Source organism: Oncorhynchus kisutch, linkage group LG23 (assembly GCF_002021735.2).
Source record: "Oncorhynchus kisutch isolate 150728-3 linkage group LG23, Okis_V2, whole genome shotgun sequence".
NCBI lineage: Eukaryota > Metazoa > Chordata > Actinopteri > Salmoniformes > Salmonidae > Oncorhynchus > Oncorhynchus kisutch.
The window spans coordinates 39,309,758-39,330,270 of NC_034196.2; the positions used below are offsets into that span (position 1 = coordinate 39,309,758).

General features: G+C 44.4%; 1 protein-coding gene across 10 annotated transcripts in view; it reads left to right on the forward strand.

The window, feature by feature from the left end:
* Positions 1–20,513, forward strand: part of nrg1 (neuregulin 1) — a 170,391-nt gene that overhangs the window by 110,440 nt on the left and 39,438 nt on the right. For 8 of the 10 annotated variants that reach the window (XM_031802891.1, XM_031802893.1, XM_031802894.1 and 5 more), the window contains exons 2-3: positions 1,797–1,974; positions 3,570–3,691. In XM_031802891.1, the coding sequence (XP_031658751.1) occupies positions 1,797–1,974; positions 3,570–3,691 (300 nt within the window). Of the gene's footprint in view, positions 1–1,796; positions 1,975–3,569; positions 3,692–18,548; positions 19,983–20,513 lie in introns of those variants that run through there. The other 2 variants (XM_031802895.1, XM_031802896.1) reach the window with 2 other exon arrangements.

The following is a 20,513-nucleotide window of genomic DNA, read 5'->3' on the forward strand; positions in this document are numbered from 1 at the left end:
CTGACTGAAGCTTTAACTTCCTGACTGAAGCTTTAACTTCCTGACTGAAGCTTTAACTTCCTGACTGAAGCTTTAACTTCCTGACTGAAGCTTTAACTTCCTGACTGAAGCTTTAACTTTGCCTTTTTAATGGTGGTTTTGGAGCAGTGGCTTCTTCCTTGCTGAGCGGCCTTTCAGGTTATGACGATATAGGACTCGTTTTACTCTGGATATAGATACTTTTGTACCTGTTTCCTCCAGCATCTTCACAATGTCCTTTGCTGTTGTTCTGGGATTGATTAGCACTTGTTATTGTTTGTACAGATGAATGTGGTACATTCAGTTGTTTGGAAATTGCTCCCAAGGATGAACCAGACTTGTGGAGGTCTTTTTTCCGAGGTCTTGGCAGATTTTTTTTGGGGGGGGGGGGGTTTCCCATGATGTCAAGCAAAGAGGCACTGAGTTTGAAGGTAGGCCTTGAAATACATCCACAGGTACACCTCCAAATGACTCAAATTATGTCAATTAGCTGATCAGAAGCTTATAAAGCCATGACCTCATTTTCTGGAATTTTCCAAGCTGTTTAAAGGCACAGTCAACATAGTGTATATAAACTTCTGACCCACTGGAATTGTGACACAGTGAAATAATCTGTCTGTAGACAATTGTTGGAAAAATGACTTGTGTCATGCACAAAGTAGATGTCCTAACCGACTTGCCAAACTATAGTTTGTTAACAAGAAATGTGTGGAGTGGTTGGAGTGGGTGAAAAATGAGTTTTAATTACTTAACTGTTAATAAACTTCCGACTTCAACTGTAGTTATTGCTGAAACAACAACAACCTGACCCTAACCCGATGTATAATGATAAGCTAGGGTCATGTAGCAGAGCTCTAGCACATAGTGCAATGATATACTTATTTGCAAGTTCATTCTCAACAATGCTGCATAAAATAATAATAATAATTAAAAGGAATTATGAATTCCTAGATGAGTGGAAGTTTTCTGAGTCAGTCGAGGCACTAACTGCCAGTCATTGGGTGGCGAGTCATCTGTCCTTGAATTATCCTAATTCCTTAGTAATTACTTTTTTCGACAGCTGCACTGATGAACCATTACTCAAGTTCTGGTGTCCCATTTCATATAGTTTTCTTTGAGTAAGCATTGTTGGGATTTTTCTGCTGCTTCGTTAATTAATGAATATTGCTGGTGAATGGTGGCGTACAGAACAGTGGGTTGGCAGGTTATTCCAGATTAGTTCCCTTCCTCATGATGGAGTGGTGGTCTTCTGTTCCTGTTGTTGAATACCTTGGGATTGTGACAATCGACTAATGCCTTCCTTCCTTGACAGGCCCAAACATTGATTTCTAAATATCCTACTAATAAGTGATGCCTCGTACTGCACATTGACTAGGCCTAATTTTCAGTAATCACCATTTGTGCAGCAATCACATTTTTGCTTGAGGATTAAAGTGGTTGTACAGAATGCTTGCCTCTGGGGGTGCTCTTGAGCTTCAATGGGTTTTTATAGGTCCCCCCCCCATCTACCCAGGGAGGTTACTACACCCCTCCAATGACAATAACAAGTGAAATCCAACGGTAGCCTGCCCATCAATGTGTATATTTTTGCTATTTTGAAAGTCTTTCTTAAATTTTTCCACTGATACAATGGTGTCGTTAGTGAAGTGAACCTGTTTTTTGTAAAAAAAAATGTTTGAAGGAGAACGGTGCTGCCTCACTCAGACAGGAAGTGAACCTGTTTCGACCTGCTGTACTAACTGCTGTTGTGTGACTGTTGACCTGGTTCTGTGTTGCAGCTGAGCCCAAGCTGAAGGAGATGAAGAGTGTGGAGGTCGTGGAGGGGATGAAGACATTCTTGAAGTGCGAGCTCGGAGCGGGGAACCCATCCCCCAAATTCAAGTGGTACAAGGAGGGGGTCGATTTAGCCAACATCAAGAACAAACTCAAAGGCACCAAGTTAAAAAGAAAGAAAGAGTAAGTACCTCCTTGTAAATACGTTATAAGTTTTGAGTTCTTAATAAGTTTATAATACTTATACCCTGTCCTTCAAAATTGTAAATGTATCTGATTAGAAGCTGTTTATTTGTGACATATGCAGAATCTGGCTGACAGTTGCAGCGAGGAATGATTCATGACTTGGTAGCTTTTGGTTCTCGCTGAGGTGGCGTTATTTACACCCACAGCCATCTCTAGTCTCCAGCACTCCTCTGGTGGTATCTGACGGGGGCTCGACACCTGCCCCATCACCTCTCTGCCATATCAAATTGTATTAGTCACATGCGCCGAATACAATACACCTTACAGTGAAATTCTTACTTATGAGCCCCTAACCGACAATGCAGTTAAAAAAAATACAAATAAGAATAATAAATAAAAGTTACAAGAAAAAAAAAAAGAGCAGCAGTAAAATAACAATAGCGAGACTATATACAGGGGGGGTACCAATACAGAGTCAATGTGCTGGGGCACCGGTTAGTTGAGGTAAAATTTACATGTAGGTAGAGTTATTAAAGTGTTCGATGTATAGATGATAACAGAGTAGCAGCGGTGTAAATGAAGGGGGGGGGGGGGGCAATGCAAATAGTCTGGGTAACCATTAGATTAGGTGTTAGAAGCTATTTAGAAGCCTCTTGGACATAGACTTGGCGCTCCGATGCTGCTTGCCGTGTGGTAGCAGAGAGAACAGTCTATGACTAGGGTGGCTGGAGTCTTTGACCGTTTTTAAGGCCTTCCTCTTACACCGCCTGGTATAGAGGTCCCGGAGGCCATGCAGCTTGATCCCAATGATGTACTGGGCCATTCGCACTACCCTCTGTAGTGCCTTGTGGTCGGAGGCCGAGCAGTTGCCATACCAGACAGTGATGCAAACTCTCGATGGTGCAGCTGTAGAACCTTTTGAGGATCTGAGGACCCATGCCAAATATTTTCAATATTTTCAGTATGTTTTATCGTGCCATCTTCACGACTGTCTTGGTGTGCTTGGACCATGTTAGTTTGTTGGTGATGTGGACACCAAGGAACTTGAAGTTCTCACTCCACTGCAGCCCTGTTGATGAGAATGGTCCTCTTTCTCCTGTAGTCCACAAGCATCTCCTCTGTCTTGATCATATTGAGGGATAGGGTGTTGTCCTGGCACCACACAGCCAGGTCTCTGACCTCCCCCTATAGGCTGTCTTGTCGGTGATATGCTTGTTTAGAAGATGAGGCTCATATAATTCCATCACAAAAGGGCCCATATTCATAAAGCCTCTCAGAGTAGGAGTACTGATCTAGGATCCTCATAATCATAATCACATAATCACTTCTACTCTGAGATGCTTTTAAGAATACAGACCCTGGTCAAGTCCATTGAATCCTAAATAGTGTCATTTTTCATTTGGAATTAACAAGACCCAGCGTTAATACTAAATGGAGAATAACTCCATAGTTCCCCAGTATCAACACATTGAACCCAGAAATGGTTTTAAGTGTTGTGCTCAGGCCTCTATGTACTGTATATACAGTAGATGGAATACTCTGGTCATGCTCATTGAAACATGTTTCATCCCAAATGTGTCTGTCTCCTACAGAGGGAAAGTCTCTGAGCTCCACTTCAAGAAAACCACTGATGCACACGCTGGCTCCTACACATGCGAAGCCATCAACAACCTGGGAAAAACCAGCACCGTTGGCAACGTGACGCTCCTCCGCGGTAAGACCATTCATAAACAATGTTTAACCTCAAGTTGACTTGATTGCTTCATGACAGCTAATTGCAGAGGTAGTATGTGAGAATGTGCGTGTTGTGTTCATGGGGGATTTGTGATTGAATTAGTAGCATTGAGGTGTCCCTCCTCAGGGTCAGACTGGAGATGATGTGGAGGTTAGGGTCCTCTAGGTGGGGGGCTAGGGGTCCTCTAGGTGGTGGGGGGCTAGGGGTCCTTCAGGTGGGGAAGCTAGGGGTCCTCTAGGTGGGGGAGGGGGGCCTAGAGGTCCTCTATGTGGGGGAGGGGGGCCTAGAGGTCCTCTAGGTGGGGGTGGGGGGGCTCGGGACCCTCTAGGTGGGTGGGCTCGGGACCCCCTCACACATCAGAGCCACACATCAGAGGGTTCTGACCTGACACTGGGTTTCTCTGAGGGAGAGCGGGCTCTTCACCTTGTGGTCATCCATGCTCCTCACTGGCATTTTAGTCAATAGGGGGCAGCTGGCATTTCAAACCTGCCGTTTCAGCTTAGTGGTACAACAGACCATTTTCCATGACACAACCCTTACCAATCCAAGCTAAAAGGGCCGTTATTGTAAGCTGTTCACAGATTCAACACCACAGGTAAGTCTGCACATTTTAAGAGTTTGATTGTAAAACACGTTTTACAAGTTGTGGTATACATATTGCAGCATGTTGGAACATTTTTTAAGTTGTCACAAGATGTGGAAATACAGGTATAAACGGTGATGGTGTAACTTGCCCAAAGCGCATACAGTCTGTTCTGCGCTAGAGCAACTACTCCTTATGTGCCTTTTCTCGCCCCGCCGGTTTGCCAGTCTTGCCAAAAAACACACTGACGTTAATCAACTTCTGACTGATAGAGGAAAAAATCCCGGGGCCGTTAATATCGCAGACGGGTAAATGCTCGATGCCTCCAAGTCTGATCCTCTCCACTCACACACCATTTTGCGACATTGCAAGAGTGATCAGTATGCGGGCCAGTTTAAAGCAGCCACTTAATCACTTCTTTCAATTAGCCAGTAGTACCTCTCTGAACGGCTGCCAATGGAGAGAAAAGAGCTATGTCAGCCACCTCTTGACTGAGGAGTTAGCAGCCCCTGGAAGCCATCTATGCTAATCACAGCTAGTTAGCCCAGCAGAGACCAGCGGTGGCAGCCCCTGGAAGCCATCTATGCTAATCACAGCTAGTTAGCCCAGCAGAGACCAGCGGTGGCAGCCCCTGGAAGCCATCTATGCTAATCACAGCTAGTTAGCCCAGCAGAGACCAGCGGGGGCAGCCCCTGGAAGCCATCTATGCTAATCACAGCTAGTTAGCCCAGCAGAGACCAGCGGTGGCAGCCCCTGGAAGCCATCTACGCTAATCACAGCTAGTTAGCCCTGTTCAATGTGGACAGCTGGGAGAATGAATCAGTCACTCATTGTGTATCTTTTGTATTCTTTTGCTGGCATTGGCAGATGATATGATATTACCCTGGTCTGCAGTATCTTGTCAAGTCTCATTCTCTAATCACATTAAGCCTACTGATACACACAGACAGATCTGATTGCATGGCTAAGGTTAGCAACACATGAGCACATCTGATATCTATGAGAACATACTGGGTTATCAGCTTTGACATGCTTCCTGTCTGTTGGCCTCCTTGTTGTACATAACCAAGTTCTTGTCTGTGCCACAGTTTCTGCTTTAGGTGTACTGTGGTGAATTGGGTTAACTCTGCATGCAGATAAATTCCTGGGGTGATTTTTAGTAATGTAATGTCTCCTCCATTTGCTGCTTCCTATTTATTAGTCGCACAATGGCAACTTGAAATAACGGTCTGTCCACTTGAAATAACGGTCTGGCCTCTTGAAATAACGGTCTGGCCTCTTGAAATAACGGTTTGGCCTCTTGAAATAACGGAAATAACGGTCTGTCCAGTCTTTCTCACAAAGTCTCTCAGGCTAGGGTACAACAGAGAAATAATTAGTATACTTCAGTTTTTGCTGGGTATTACTCAGTTTTGCAGTGTAATGTGAAGGATTTTAACCTAATCACCTTCAAGTCTGTTGAAGACGTTTGTACCCACCTACCCAGTGGGAAAAAGTGGTTGTAATGACATTTTCAACCACTTTTGCCCACTAGGTATTCGGCAGGGGTTGGTAGTGGTGGCCTGAGGAACCCTGATCTAATGGAATGCGGACTTAAACTCCTTTACAGACATCCTATGAAAAATGAATGGATGTACTAAAAATTCTCGCAGTACATGTTTTGTTGCGGCACTAGCAAGGCCCTTTCCTAAACCAGCATGTCCCTGCTACTCCGTCTGCCCGTTCTGCATCTATTTACAGTGATTAGCTGGTTGCTTTCAGCTAGCTCATTTTGATGCGAATTAGGTTTTGGGGGCTAACGTTTGCGGTCGAGCAGTTTGATATTACTAACGTGTATTTGCAGTGTTATTCTATTCTCTGTGCAAAATGTCTGATTGACCTCCAATGTAATAGAAATAACCCACTCTGAAATCCTCTCAATGTTCCTCTAAGCTCTACAAGGTTGTGTGACTTGGTCTCTGGCTTCTCTACCTAGCTAAATATCATGCTCTTACCTTAAACCTATCATGAGATACATTTTGATTGTCATAGTTGCATGGTTAGCAACTAATTATCATTACAGTGTGCTCTGTGTGGCTACTACAATGTGCAGGCAGGAACTGTATACAGTATGTAAATATGCAAGGTAAAAGGGAAGGACTTCATGTTGCATCAGGAATGTCTCTTTGTACAGTGTGTTTATTCATTACATTTTGTTTTGCATGAACTATTATTAACTCACCTTGACTGTATTGTTACCTGCAAACTTTAATTTTGGAGCCAGTTCTCTCTGGTTTCAAGGAGTCCTACTGTTTTGCGAGGGCATTTTTGGCACTATGAGTGATGATCTCCATACTGTGCAGTGTGGTAATGGAATTGCCTACTGAGAGGGTGTAGAGTGGCCAGATTCCCAAGGGTAACAATCGACTGTGGATAACCTTGACATGCACAGACAGATGCACCCCGTGTGTGTGTGTGTGCGTGCACGTGGTAATCCCAGACTGTTTCCCTTATAACAAGGATACACAATAACGGCAAGAACAAATGTCAGGTGATGTCTTAAACAAGATTAAAAAGACTGTCGACTAGAGTCCCTGGATTGGATCTCAGCCAGAGCTGCCATTTTGTCCTTTGTGTCATCTCCCTTCAATTAATAAACATAGCATATATTCTCCTCTATTAGTTCATAGTGATAATACAGGCCTTGGGTTCGACACGCCATTGATTTGGGTGCTTATGTCTGCGTAGTTTCCCCTCAAGTTTCACCATTTAACTAGCCCTTTTCTTACAACTTGAAAGCTCAGGCCATTACTAGCTCATCCATGGTCACCCTCTGCATTAGCAGGGGCTTTTCATTTGTTTACCTTTTTTAAAGGAAGTCATTTCTCAGTGTTTCCATGGACATAATGACCCTCATTAGCCAATTGTAGCAGGAAATTGATGAGGCTTGATCAGAGACGGCGTAGCATTGGAAGGTCACACAGAATGTGAAAAGCATGTTGGTCTCCTCCTCAAATAGTTTGAATATTTGAATAAAATGTGTCCTGTTCACCAAAAATCTTCATAACATTAGGTTTTGACATTTGTTGAGATATTCTCTCTTTTTCAGACTTTTTCCACACTTCAGGTAGGAGTGATGGTCCCATACTGTGCCATCTGACTCATCAAAATTTGAAATGGATTCAAAACAAAATTGCCCTTAAAAAATATACTGCCCTTAAAAAGGCTGTTTTGAACATCCACGAAATGTATGGATATTGATTTAAATGAACACAGCTTTTTAATCTGGACAGATGGTTGGAACGAGGGTAGGGGGAAAATGGGCTCAGTGTTATAAAGTGGTGAGTGAGCTGACATTGCAGTTGGCGGAAAATGAATGGCTCGCGGCTTGGATTCGGCTGGCAGAATTGAACTGTTACAGAGATCATTAGCCTTGTCCATTTGCATATTTAGGCCCAGGTATAAATCTGACATTTGAACCTTGTCATCAGATGCTATTCTTCTTCTTCTCTGGATGTATGTTCTATAAACAGATTCTGCTGACAGCTTCAACCGATCCCTGAAGTGTTCCCCTGTATCGTTCCCCTGTATCGGCAGATACGTAATTCAAATCAAATTGAATTCGTCACATGCACCGAATACAACAGGTGTAGTAGACCGTACAGTGAAATGCTTAATTACGAGCTCCTAACCAACAATGCAATTTAAAATAAAAAATATTGATAAGAAATAAAAGTAACAAGTAATTAAAGAGTAGCAGTAAAATAACAATAGCGAGACTACAGGGGGGGTACCGGTACAGAGTCAATGTGTGGAGGCACTGGTGAGTCGAGGTATTTGAGGTAATATGTACATGTAGGTAGAGTTATTAAAGTGACTATGCACAGATGATAACAGAGTAGCAGCGGTGTAAAAGTGTGTGTGGGGGGGGGGACAATGTAAATAGTCTAGGTAGCCATTGGATTAGATGTTCAGGAGTCTTATGGCTTGGGGGTAGAAGCTGTTTAGAAGCCTCTTGGAACTAGACTTGGCACTCCAGTACCACTTGCTGTGCGGTAGCAGAGAGAACAGTCTATGACTGGGGTGGCTGGAGTCTTTGACAATTTTTAGGGCCTTCCTCTGACACCGCCTTGTAAAGAGGTCCCGGGTGGCAGGAAGCTTGGCCCCAGTAATGTACTGGGCCGTACGCACTACCCTCTGTAGTGTCTTGCGGTCGGAAGCCGAGCAGTTGCCATACCAGGAAGTGATGCAACCAGTCAGGATGCTCTCGATGGTGCAGCTGTAGAACCTTTTGAGGATAAGGACCCATGCCATATATTTTCAGTCTGATTGTGGAATAGGTTTTGTCATGCTCTCTTCATGACTGTCTTGGTGTGCTTGGACCATGATAGTTTTTTGATAATGTGGACACCAAGGAACTTGAAGCTCTCAACCTGCTCCACTACAGCCCCGTCGATGAGAATGGTGTCCTCTTTTTCCATGAGTTTTTGCCCGGCCATGTGTATTCATGCCTAATTTGAAAATAAAACAATCTGAAATACTTAAGACATTTTCTTATGTCCGAAGAAGGCAATGGGATGCCGAAAAACCCAATAAATGACTGGGGAGCTTGTGTATAGAGTGTGACTCTTATTTGTATAGCCTACAGTTTACTCTTCACACCTCTACGATCTGTTTTGGGTGTACGCCAGCTCATGCATTTCACTTGACATTTCTAACGTGAAACAATATTTGTGTCATGTCACACAATGTGTTATCTAGGCCTGCTATATTCTCATTGTGCTGGATAGAACGTTTCTAAAGCCTTGTCACTCTTCCAAGCAACAGTTTACTCGTACAATGTCTCAATATGGCGAGGGATTGTTTTTTTTTTTAAGAACAGGAACATGAACATCTGTGTTCAGGTTAGCGGCGTTACATGCTGTAAGACCGGTCTGGAGCACATGGCCGGGCAATAAGCAGATGTTGGGCTGTGTGGAGGGATAGTATGTCAAATAAACCCACGTCCGTCATCCCAGGATAAGGCCTTTCTGCCAAGAAAACAGACAATGTCATGTCAATGGTATTTGGTCATGACGCCATTAACAAAAATACCAAACACATGTCATGTTGTTTTCATAAGCCCAGTGTCTACATGGCTCTCGTTTCAAATACAGTGCATTAATTAAAACGTCTAGACATCTATGACTGTCTGGTGGATGTAGCGCTCATCCCATTGGAGTGACTGACCGGTTGTGGTCAGGGGAACTACACCAATGACAGGATTCGTTTCCTGTAATTCCGCCTTGCTAGGATCATTGTAAATTGATTTCGATGTGTTACATTTCACAGGAGATATGAGGTTATTCTCTTCAATTTAATTTGTAATCTTTTCGATTACACGTTAACAGGAAAACAAGCGTCTGCTAATACTATGATTATTATTTCTGAGTAGAAGAGGCTTCCATTCTGTATATGGTTTGGATAGGCCTAAATGAGTAGAGACACGCACACACCATTCAGAGAGAGAGAGAGAGACTCTCTCGGGGAATGGTGTGTTTCTCTCTCTCCTGGGGAATGGGGTGTGTCTGTCTCTCTCTTTGGGAATGGTGTGTGTGTCTCGGGGAGTGGTGTGTGTCTGTCTCTCTCTCCTGAGGAATGGTGTGTCTCTCTGTTGTGTAGCAGGGAAGGCGAAGAGGGAGACATCTCCTTTTAATAGCACATAGATCTAGATGGAACAAAGGTGCTGACTAGAATGTGTTAAGCTTTCTTGTTTTTATCTATTTTCTCCATCGTGCCTGTAGGATGGCTTTGAAGCTTTACAATCCCCTCGGGCACTCCTCCCCACATCTCATCCTCTGTTAATGTGTTACCATGATGACTTATATCTTCTGGCTTATCTTTCTCTTTTTCCTCTGTCCTCTTTTTCCTCTGTCCTCTCTCCTCATTTTCTCTTTCTCACTCTTTGTGACAACGGGCACTTTTTTCCCATTCATACACAATTGCTTAGTCAAAGCGGGTGGATGTTACTTTCTTTGCATTTCTCACTGAATGAGTAGACACTTTAAAAAATAAAATGTTTATTCTTATTTAACCTTATATTTAACTAGGCAAGTCAGTTAAGAACAAATTCTTATTTACAATGACGGTCTACCCCGGCCAAACCCGGATGATGCTGGGCCAATTGTGCGCCGCCCTATGGGACTTCCTCTCTTTGGCTTTTGACCCCCTTAGACAGACCCAAGATGACTGAACACAACTGCATTTTCAGAATTTGTGACAAAATTTCAAAGCCAAAGGGATTAACAGTACCAGCACTGCTTTACCCAACCCTGGTTTAAGAGCAGGCTGCGTAATCACACAGCATGCTGCCTGGACCAGTACTGTAATATACTAGTGGAGAACAGGATGCTGCCTAGACCAGTACTGTAATATACTAGTGGAGAACAGGATGCTGCCTAGACCAGTACTGTAATATACTAGTGGAGAACAGGATGCTGCCTGGACCAGTACTGTAATATACTAGTGGAGAACAGGATGCTGCCTAGACCAGTACTGTAATATACTAGTGGAGAACAGCGTGCTGCCTGGACCAGTACTGTACTATACTAGTCGAGATCAGGATGCTGCCTGGACCAGTACTGTAATATACTAGTGGAGAACAGGATGCTGCCTGGACCAGTACTGTAATATACTAGTGGAGAACAGGATGCTGCCTGGACCAGTACTGTAATATACTAGTGGAGAACAGGATGCTGCCTGGACCAGTACTGTAATATACTAGTGGAGAACAGGATGCTGCCTGGACCAGTACTGTAATATACTAGTGGAGAACAGCATGCTGCCTGGACCAGTACTGTAATATACTAGTGGAGAACAGGATGCTGCCTGGACCAGTACTGTACTATACTAGTGGAGAACAGCATGCTGCCTGGACCAGTACTGTAATATACTAGTGGAGAACAGGATGCTGCAGTCTGTCATGCCAAATGCCTCCCACTCTGTTCAATTTGGGAAAAGGGCTCTGAACTGGAGAATAAGTACTTTACCGTACCTCCCTACACTGCATAATGAATTAGGATCCTGTTAGAGGCATACTGCTGCTGAAACTCTCCCAGTCCACTTCTTACCTGCACACGTCTCTTCTCCCCTTATATCACATCGCAGGGAGAAGAAGAAATGTGTGAGAATGGCAAACTTTTTCAGAGAAATGTGCATTTCCTCTCTGAAAGTTTTCCTTTCATTTTGGACGAGCTGCTGATTGCCCCCCCCCCCCCCCCCCCCTCGTTGATATATTATACTGAAAGCAAACGAGTTCATTTCAATCAGTCTGAAGGAGGACATTTGGCTCGTCTCTCATTCACTAAAGCCAATTAGTGTCCGTAGAGAATTGGGGAAGCTCTTAAAAGGAATGGTTGGTATTTGATGTATTTCACAAGGCCAGTGTGTGTTACTGTGCTTTTCCCCCCTCCACATGAAAGCAGACCATGGAGACCACCATCTCCTTATCTTTCCACTGACAGTAACCGTCTTTGATCAGACAATGAGACGCTAATGAGAAATGGCACCCCAGCTTAGATAACGGCAAGATACACAAGCCCTTATGCAACTTTCTGACAAACTAGATGAAGTCCATAAATCATGATATACGACATGGAGGCACAAGTATCAATATTGCTTTTGAACTTTCCAACGAAACGGCAACTCACTCCCAAATTCTCTGTAGTCACTTATTTATGCAACACCCGGCATTGTGTCCTCTCTAATTGTTTCCCAGCTCATTTTTCTGGTAATTTGCATTTTATTTGATAAAGAATGCCCTTTTTATTTATTTAGATTTGACGCGTTGGCTCTCAGGGTTGTCTTTTGGTGTTATGTGTCTTCTATCACCACTGTAGTTAATTTATATTCTGATGTTTGACGATCGAAAAAGGGCAAAAACTGCAAATGTAGCTATTTTCTTACAGATCAGTCAAGAAAGCGTGTAAGTGACAGAGAAAAAAAAAAAACTGTCTTTCAAGTTCAAATCTCTTTGTTTGCTTCAGTTGTTGCTCTCCATGTACTTACAGAGGAAGTTGCATAAGCCTGTTACTTTATGGGCCGCGCACACCACATGGGAACACTCGCGCACACCACATGGGAACACTCGCGCACACCACATGGGAACACTCGCGCACACCACATGGGAACACTCGCGCACACCACATGGGAACACTCGCGCACACCACATGGGAACACTCGCGCACACCACATGGGAACACTCGCGCACACCACATGGGAACACTCGCGCACACCACATGGGAACACTCGCGCACACCACATGGGAACACTCGCGCACACCACATGGGAACACTCGCGCACACCACATGGGAACACTCGCGCACACCACATGGGAACACTCGCGCATATATTTATCCTCTATTCATGTACTGTTCAGTTTCTAAAAGAAGCATATTCAATTACCAATGGTACTAATTTCACTCCTTCCCTAGAGAACCCCTGGCCAGCAGTAAAACTTGTCATTATCTAGGTATTGAATTATCATTCAATAACATTTCTACAACATACAAATGAAATTTTGCAACATCATCTTCACAGCCCAATCAGCCAGCCCAAGAAAAACAGTGCCATTGCCCCCCGCCCCTTTTCTCTCCTCTCCTCAGGCAGAGCTCAATAGATTATCACTAGTCTGCTGTAGCCTCCCACTTTGAGACAGTGTCACAGAGGAGCTGTCCCAAAGAGCAGTGCTGAACCTCTCTCCTCTCCTCCCTCAGGCAGAGATCAATAGATTATCACTAGTCTGCTGTAGCCTGCCACTTTGAGACAGTGTCACAGAGGAGCTGTCCCAAAGAGCAGTGCTGAACCTCTCTTTCACCTCCGCCTCCTTCTCTCCCCGTCCTTAAAGACCACAGTAAACAATGAGACTGTGCATGCAGCACTAATGATAATGGAGCTCCTCCCCCCCCCTCTCCTCCATTGAATGACTGACTTCCTGCTCATTGTTCCATTATAGGCACAATTTGGATGGGGCGGAGTGTGTGTACACAGAGGTATTTTAACCGGGAGACGAATGAGCCTCTACCGCGGGCACCAGGCTGGCGGACAGGGGGAGGCGAGGAGAGCGAGCCAGGGCACTAATGCACAACCAGCTTCTCCTTTATTCGATCCCCTGTAAATGACTCAAGTGCTCCTTTTATATATATCACATAGGAGCCAGAGCTGGTACTATCCAGTGGCCATTTTCTACATTTCGAAGCCCTCCATATATTCCACCCTGAATGACTTGACAGACATTGAGAGTTTAGCTACAGCGTAATCTCTGTGTGGTCTCGTCCCTGCCAGTGATGCAGTGCTCTGACAGGATGAAAATTGCCCTCTATTTAAAAGCCCCTCATTGTTGGAGCGTCAGCAGAGATGGAAGCATTATTGAATTCTAGCCTGCCTCCTCTTAGACCTCTACCTGTATTTGTTAATAAAGTTGTGCTTGGCTGTTTTTGGCAAGAAAAAGCACATTCTCATCTCCTAATGCACTGGTATCCTTCTGCCTGCCAATAGGCAGTTACTCTGGCTGGCTTTGAAGTGTGCGCTGGGATTTTACTAGGTCAGGTCCCTCTGTCTCCTCTTTTCTGACATAAATAATGGATTGAACTTCCTGCAAACGACTGCATGTAAAAGGAAAAATTTATTTATTCCCATTTAGCCGGCAGAATAATTACCAAAGGCGAGGGTGTCCGTTTTCATTTTAGATTAGAGGCACATTACTGATTTTCTGCACTTATTCGAAGAATAAACATCTCTTAACGGTTGTAGCAGACACGATTACTTCTTGGATGAGAATTTTGCTTTCAAGCGTTAGATACACCAATGACCATTACATTACGTAAGGAGTTGGAGGAGGAAAGATTCCACAGAATGTTACAAATATACCCTTTGGTCTTTTGATCAAGTTCAGAAACCACATTTTAAAGTGGACTACCTTCTAGCCAACAATGGATTAAATGTTCATTGTCTTCAACTATTTTGGATACACTGACCTAAAGAACACATGGACATGGTTGTGGTCTACTTTAGGATGATATCTGGCAATCCAAGTTGGAAACACCTGTTGGCTTAACCTTTGACCTTGACTAGGTTTTCTATAATCTGACTCCATCCAATGAATTAGTTTGACCTTACTGCAACTGCTGTCTGTCTGTTATAATGAAACAGAACTAACTGATTCAGTGTGTGAAATGTCATTTTCCCAGAATATGTCTCTTTAGATATTCCTGTTTTACTGTGTCCTCAAAATGCAGTTCACTGCTACCCTTGAAATTATTCTTGCCTTATGTCACATTTGAAATCTTTCCTCAGTTTCATCCCGCTCATTTGAAATGCATGTTCAATAGCCCCCCCTTCCCTCTGTCGTATGGTCTGTATCATCTTGAACACAGTTTGACACCCTTGACAATTTGTGGTATTCGATGATAAACTATCCCCTCCAAATTGAATTTTTTTCATAACGGCACCTGTGATCTGATTCCATAGACATCAGTTGGTTTGCAGAGCTGTCTCCACGCCGACTGTTTCTCTGCTCTGTCTCCACGCCGACTATTTCTCTGTTCTGTCTCCACGCCGACTGTTTCTCTGCTCTGTCTCCACGCCGACTATTTCTCTGTTCTCTCCACGCCGACTGTTTCTTTGTTCTCTCCACGCCGACTGTTTCTCTGTTCTCTCCACGCCGACTGTTTCTCTGTTCTGTCTCCACGCCGACTGTTTCTCTGTTCTGTCTCCACGCCGACTGTTTCTCTGCTCTGTCTCCACGCCGACTGTTTCTCTGCTCTGTCTCCACGCCGACTGTTTCTCTGTTCTATCCTGTCAGTGACTCACCATGCGTAATTCAAATCACTATGCCTCTATGGCATGCGTTTGGTCCTAGGTACGAGGTGCTATTGAATAAAAGATACCTCTAATGATCAAATGTGTGGTCCACTGTAGCTCAGTTGATAGAGCATACTGCTTACAACGCCAGGATAGTGGGTTAGATTCCCGGGACCACCCATACGTAAAATGTATGCTCGCATGACTGTCATTTTGGATAAAAGCATCTGCTGAATGGCATTTATTTATTTATTATCAAGCACCTCTTTTTAAATAGCATAAATGTACTGTATAGAATCACATGATGAGAATATCCTTTTGACAGGAAGCCACTATACTGTCCTGTAGATGCTATTACTGGTATTAATTCCTTTTGAAGATTGAAGAGGGTCATTTGTGTGTCAATAGGAAGTGTGTCATTGACCTGACCGTGGTCCTCTTCTGGTTAAACTTCCCCCTCTTTCGTTTGCTCTCTCTCAGACTGTTAGTCTTTGGATTGTCCTCCCAGCCTATTAGCACCGGGGGGGAGGAGGGCTTAACAGCTCACTGGGGGATTTCTCCACATCTAGCTGTCGCTGCTCAGGACCGTTGGAAGATTGTGCTTAAAGCCAGACATGCAAAGTGTGGATTTTGTGAACAGTAATCCCAGCTCCTCTAGCATTGTGGCAGACGTGATTCGAGGGCCAAAGCCAATACGCCTGGGCCGTGTGACAAACTAGCCATAGGTGTAGTAAATGTAGAATGTATTGTGCCTTTCTGAGCTGCGCTCCCGAATGGTAAGAAGCTGATCTGTTGAACTGCTTCTCTGTCCCATGGATTAGCAAGATATTGTTCTTGCGATTTACTATTCAGCCTGTCCCACTTAAAGTAAGGTGTGTGTGTGTGTAACTCAAAGTAAAGCATATGAAGAGATGGTCTCTGTTTAACTTGGTGTGGTAATACATGTATGAAGTAAAGTAGTCTACTAAAGATTAGTCTTATGGTAATGAGTGGTCTGACTTCGTAGATGGGTATCACATCTGAGTTTTATCCATCTGAAGGTACCGTAAGGAGTCCCTGTGGGAAGGGGCTCTTTTAGCGCTAATGACTTTGGGTTTAGGACGTCAGATTTAGTGGGGTTACATCCCAATCCCTTCTTTGTTTTGACTGGATTGTGCAAAGGTCAGACGCCCTTTTTTTCCCCACAGACACGCTCCGAAGCTGAAAACATTAAGATGTTTTATATTGAATTTAGATAGAAGATCACAGCATTCCAGGCTGTGAAATTGGCCTCTAGTCTGAACAATGAACCACGTTCAGCTATGACAAAACTGTATTCATAATGAGTGTAACTAGATGGTGATGGACCCACGACTCCCTACTGGGTTATTTTAATGGAATGTGTCTTTCTTCTGGCTTTAACTCTGATTTTAATTATTATATATATATATATATATACTTAAGACTTTTAATTAAAGCCCACTGGTAATGCTTTTGGCAACATGTAATAATAGTCTGTTCATTACACACTAATTTGGATTATGATTGGTGTGACTACAGTGGGGCAAAAAAGTATTTAGTCAGCCACCAATTGTGCATGTTCTCCCACTTAAAAAGATGAGAGGCCTGTAATTTTCATCATAGGTACACTTCAACTATGACAGATAAAATTAGAAAAGAAATCCAGAAAATCACATTGTAGGATTTTTTATGAATTTATTTGCAAATGATGGTGGAAAATAAGTACTTTATAACAAAAGTTTATCTTTTGGTTTTCACAAGGTTTTCACACACTGTTGCTGGTATTTTGGCCCATTCCTCCATGCAGATCTCCTCTAGAGCAGTGATCTCCTCCAAATATTTTCTATGGGGTTGAGATCTGGAGACTGGCTAGGCCACTCCAGGACCTTGAAATGCTTCTTATGAAGCCACTCCATTGTTGCCCGGGCGGTGTGTTTGGGATCATTGTCATGCTGAAAGACCCAGCCACGTTTAATCTTCAATGCCCTTGCTGATGGAAGGAGGTTTTCACTCAACATCTCACGATACATGGCCCCATTCATTCTTTCCTTTACACAGATCAGTCGCCCTGGTCCCTTTGCCGAAAAACAGCCCCAAAGCATGATGTTTCCACCCCCATGCTTCACAGTAGGTATGGTGTTCTTTGGATGCAACTCAGCATTCTTTGTCCTCCAAATACAACAAGTTGAGTTTTTGGTTTCATATGACATTCTCCCAATCTTCTTCTGGATCATCCAAATGCTCGCTAGCAAACTTCAGACGGCCCTGGACATGTACTGGCTTAAGCAGGGGGACACGTCTGGCACTGCAGGATTTGAGTCCCTGGCGGCGTAGTGTGTTACTGATGGTAGGCTTTGTTACTTTGGTCCCAGCTCTCTGCAGGCCATTCACTAGGTCCCCCCGTGTGGTTCTGGGATTTTTGACCCCATGGGGTGAGATCTTGCGTGGAGCCCCAGATCGAGGGAGATTATCAGTGGTCTTGTATGTCTTCCATTTCCTAATAATTGCTCCCACAGTTGATTTCTTCAAACCAAGCTGCTTACCTATTGCAGATTCAGTCTTCCCAGCCTGGTGCAGGTCTTCAAACAGGTGCCATTAATACAGGTAACGAGTGGAGGACAGAGGAGCCTCTTAAAGAAGTTATTACAGGTCTGTGAGAGCCAGAAATCTTGTTTGTTTGTAGGTGACCAAATACTTATTTTCCACTATAATTTTTAAATAAATTCATAAAAAATCCTACAATGTGATTTTTCAGGATTTTTTTTTTCTTCTCATTTTGTCTGTCATAGTTTAAGTGTACCTATGATGAAAATTACAGGCCTCATCTTTTTAAGTGGGAGAACTTGCACAATTGGTGGCTGACTAAATACTTTTTTGCCCCACTGTATGTATGTTTGAATAAAATGTAGATTTTCTCGCACTCTTGATACACCTCAAGGAGTCAATTCCTTGATGGTGCCTCAACATTGTCTTAACGTTGTCCTTTATCCCCAGAGTCAGCGCTACAAAGCGTCATAGCAGTAAATGTGATTTATTGAAAAATAAACCCAAAGTTTGGTAAATCAGGCTATTGGTATTATTTTCTTTGACAATGATTGAAATATTACTTCAGTCATTTTTTCCTCTTTCATTCACTCCAATGAAGGAAGATTCTGAGAGGAGCCATAAAACAATAGCTCAGTTCCCTTGGGACGGATCAAATGTCTGTTTCACTGGCTACCACCCCTTGACAAAAAAAACACCCTTTTGTATTAACATAATCAATGGTCCAGGGAGAGAGCGCTGGAGGGAGGGAGAGGGAGGCCAGAGCCGTCTGTTTGACTGTGATTCGTTGCCATTCCCCCTAATTGGATCAAGTACGAACTTGCTTAGCTGTGTGCTTTGTGTTCAGACTGGTAGCAGCCTGAGAAGAGTGCGTGGACAATACCTCAGAGTAGGAGAGCCCTTGTAGAGAGAGGTAGAGGGTGAGAGAGAGAGCGAGGAGTGTAGTGGTGAGGAGGAAAAGGGGAGTGTCCTGAATTGTCTCCCTTCCGCGATGTACGAGTGTGTTTCTCTCTCCACTAATTATCTGTTTCTCCGGCGCTGCTGAGAGGAAGGGCACCTGCTGCTCCCTGATGATTCAGCCCCACTAGGCTGCTGCTTGAGCAGACAAACAGACCGACAGACAGACAGACGGCATGTTGCTCCTGCCACTGCAGTGCCGGTCTGCTCTGTCCCATCTGTAGCCGCATCCTGCCAATAGCGTTCACGCAGCAGCCGGCTCCACTCTTCAAGTCCTCAGGTGAGTGAGCGCACTACTCGTCCTGCCCAGGGAACTGAACCACGCAAGAGATCTAAGGGAAGAAACCACTTTTGTTGTAGCTCAGAATTTGATGTTTCTATTTCTGGACTTGTTTTCGTGTGTACACGTTTCCCGTGAGAATGCTGTGATAGCAAACCTGCAAAGACCATCTCTTTCCCCCCGGTACGGAAGTCTTGTCGGCTTACTTCCCAGACGTTAACAAGGTTACCCCACACTGCTGTGAAAAGCATCCTCCATCTCCCACCAACCCCCACCACTGTGATCTGATAATGGACAACACACTTTACGATACCAGCCAGCTGCCGTGCTCTTTGAGTTGAGTACAGGCGTCCAGAGATCCTTCAGCGTGAGAGGGGGAGAGAGAGAGAGAGCGAGAGAGAGAGCACGAGGGAGGATGACTGAAGGAGTGGAGGCGGTGGACTCCTCCGCCGGGCTGGTCGTCCTTCCCAAATCATCATCATCATCATCCCCCACCCTCTCCTGCGCCGATCCAGGACAAGCCCCAGAGGAGGCGGAGTCTGCAGCAGGTGGTGAGGGTGGGGAGGAGGGTGTCGATGGAGAACCAGCAAGGCTCCTGGGATTCTTGGGCTTGGCAGGGACCTGCTGTGTGTGCTTAGAGATGGAACAGGTGCGTGGTTGCCTGCGCTCAGAGAAAATCTGCATCCTCCCTATCCTGGCCTGCCTGCTCAGTCTGGCTCTCTGCACCGCCGGCCTCAAGTGGGTCTTTGTGGACAAAATCTTTGAGTACGAGCCGCCCACCCACTTGGGCCCAGATCGCAGAGGACAAGACCCCATCTATGCTGACCCCACAAGGGATCTGCCATTGTCATTTCCCCACCCCTCCCCCGTCCCCACGCCGACAACCACCACCACAGGACAGCCTGAGGTCATAGTAGAGGGAAAACCCACCGGAGTGACTCAGTACACCCCTACCTCTGCATTGAGGTACCGCACGGGCCCGCCCACGCAGCCTGGGCCCTCTACCACCCTAAAACCAATGAGCAAGGGAAAACCAACCTACTCCCAAACTACTGTGGAATCTAATGACATTATTGTCCCGAAGTTCTGTAAGTACGCCACACTTTGTAATTCCTATGTATTTTAGTTTGCTCACAGTTGACTCTTGTCTTGAGTAAATACATTACGTTTGGTCTGTGTTGTATCGAACTGTGTCACCTGACACATGTAAGAGCAGAAGGACTTGACCGTTACGTTAGCCTTTTGACGTTTAATCTAGAAAGAATTCTGAACTTGGGTGTCGGATTAAGACATACGCAGAACTATTAACTACAGTAAGCACGTGTCTTTAATTAAGGGAGACTCATAATGTGATGGTGCACGTCAACATATTGAGTACCAGCAGGCAGAAAGGAAACATCCATGTGATACTATTCAGTGCAATAGTCCAGTGTACCCTACGGCAATACACAACCCAAAAAGGTCATTACCTCAACATGTTTTTAATGCATTTTAAAACGTGATGCTTTTCCTATTGTACAACTCTATGCTGAGAATAATAGTGCATGTTGCTTAGCCCTCTGTCTGAAAGCAGACATGCTGTGAAGTGTAGCGCTAGTAGCCATGACTAAAGCTTTTGA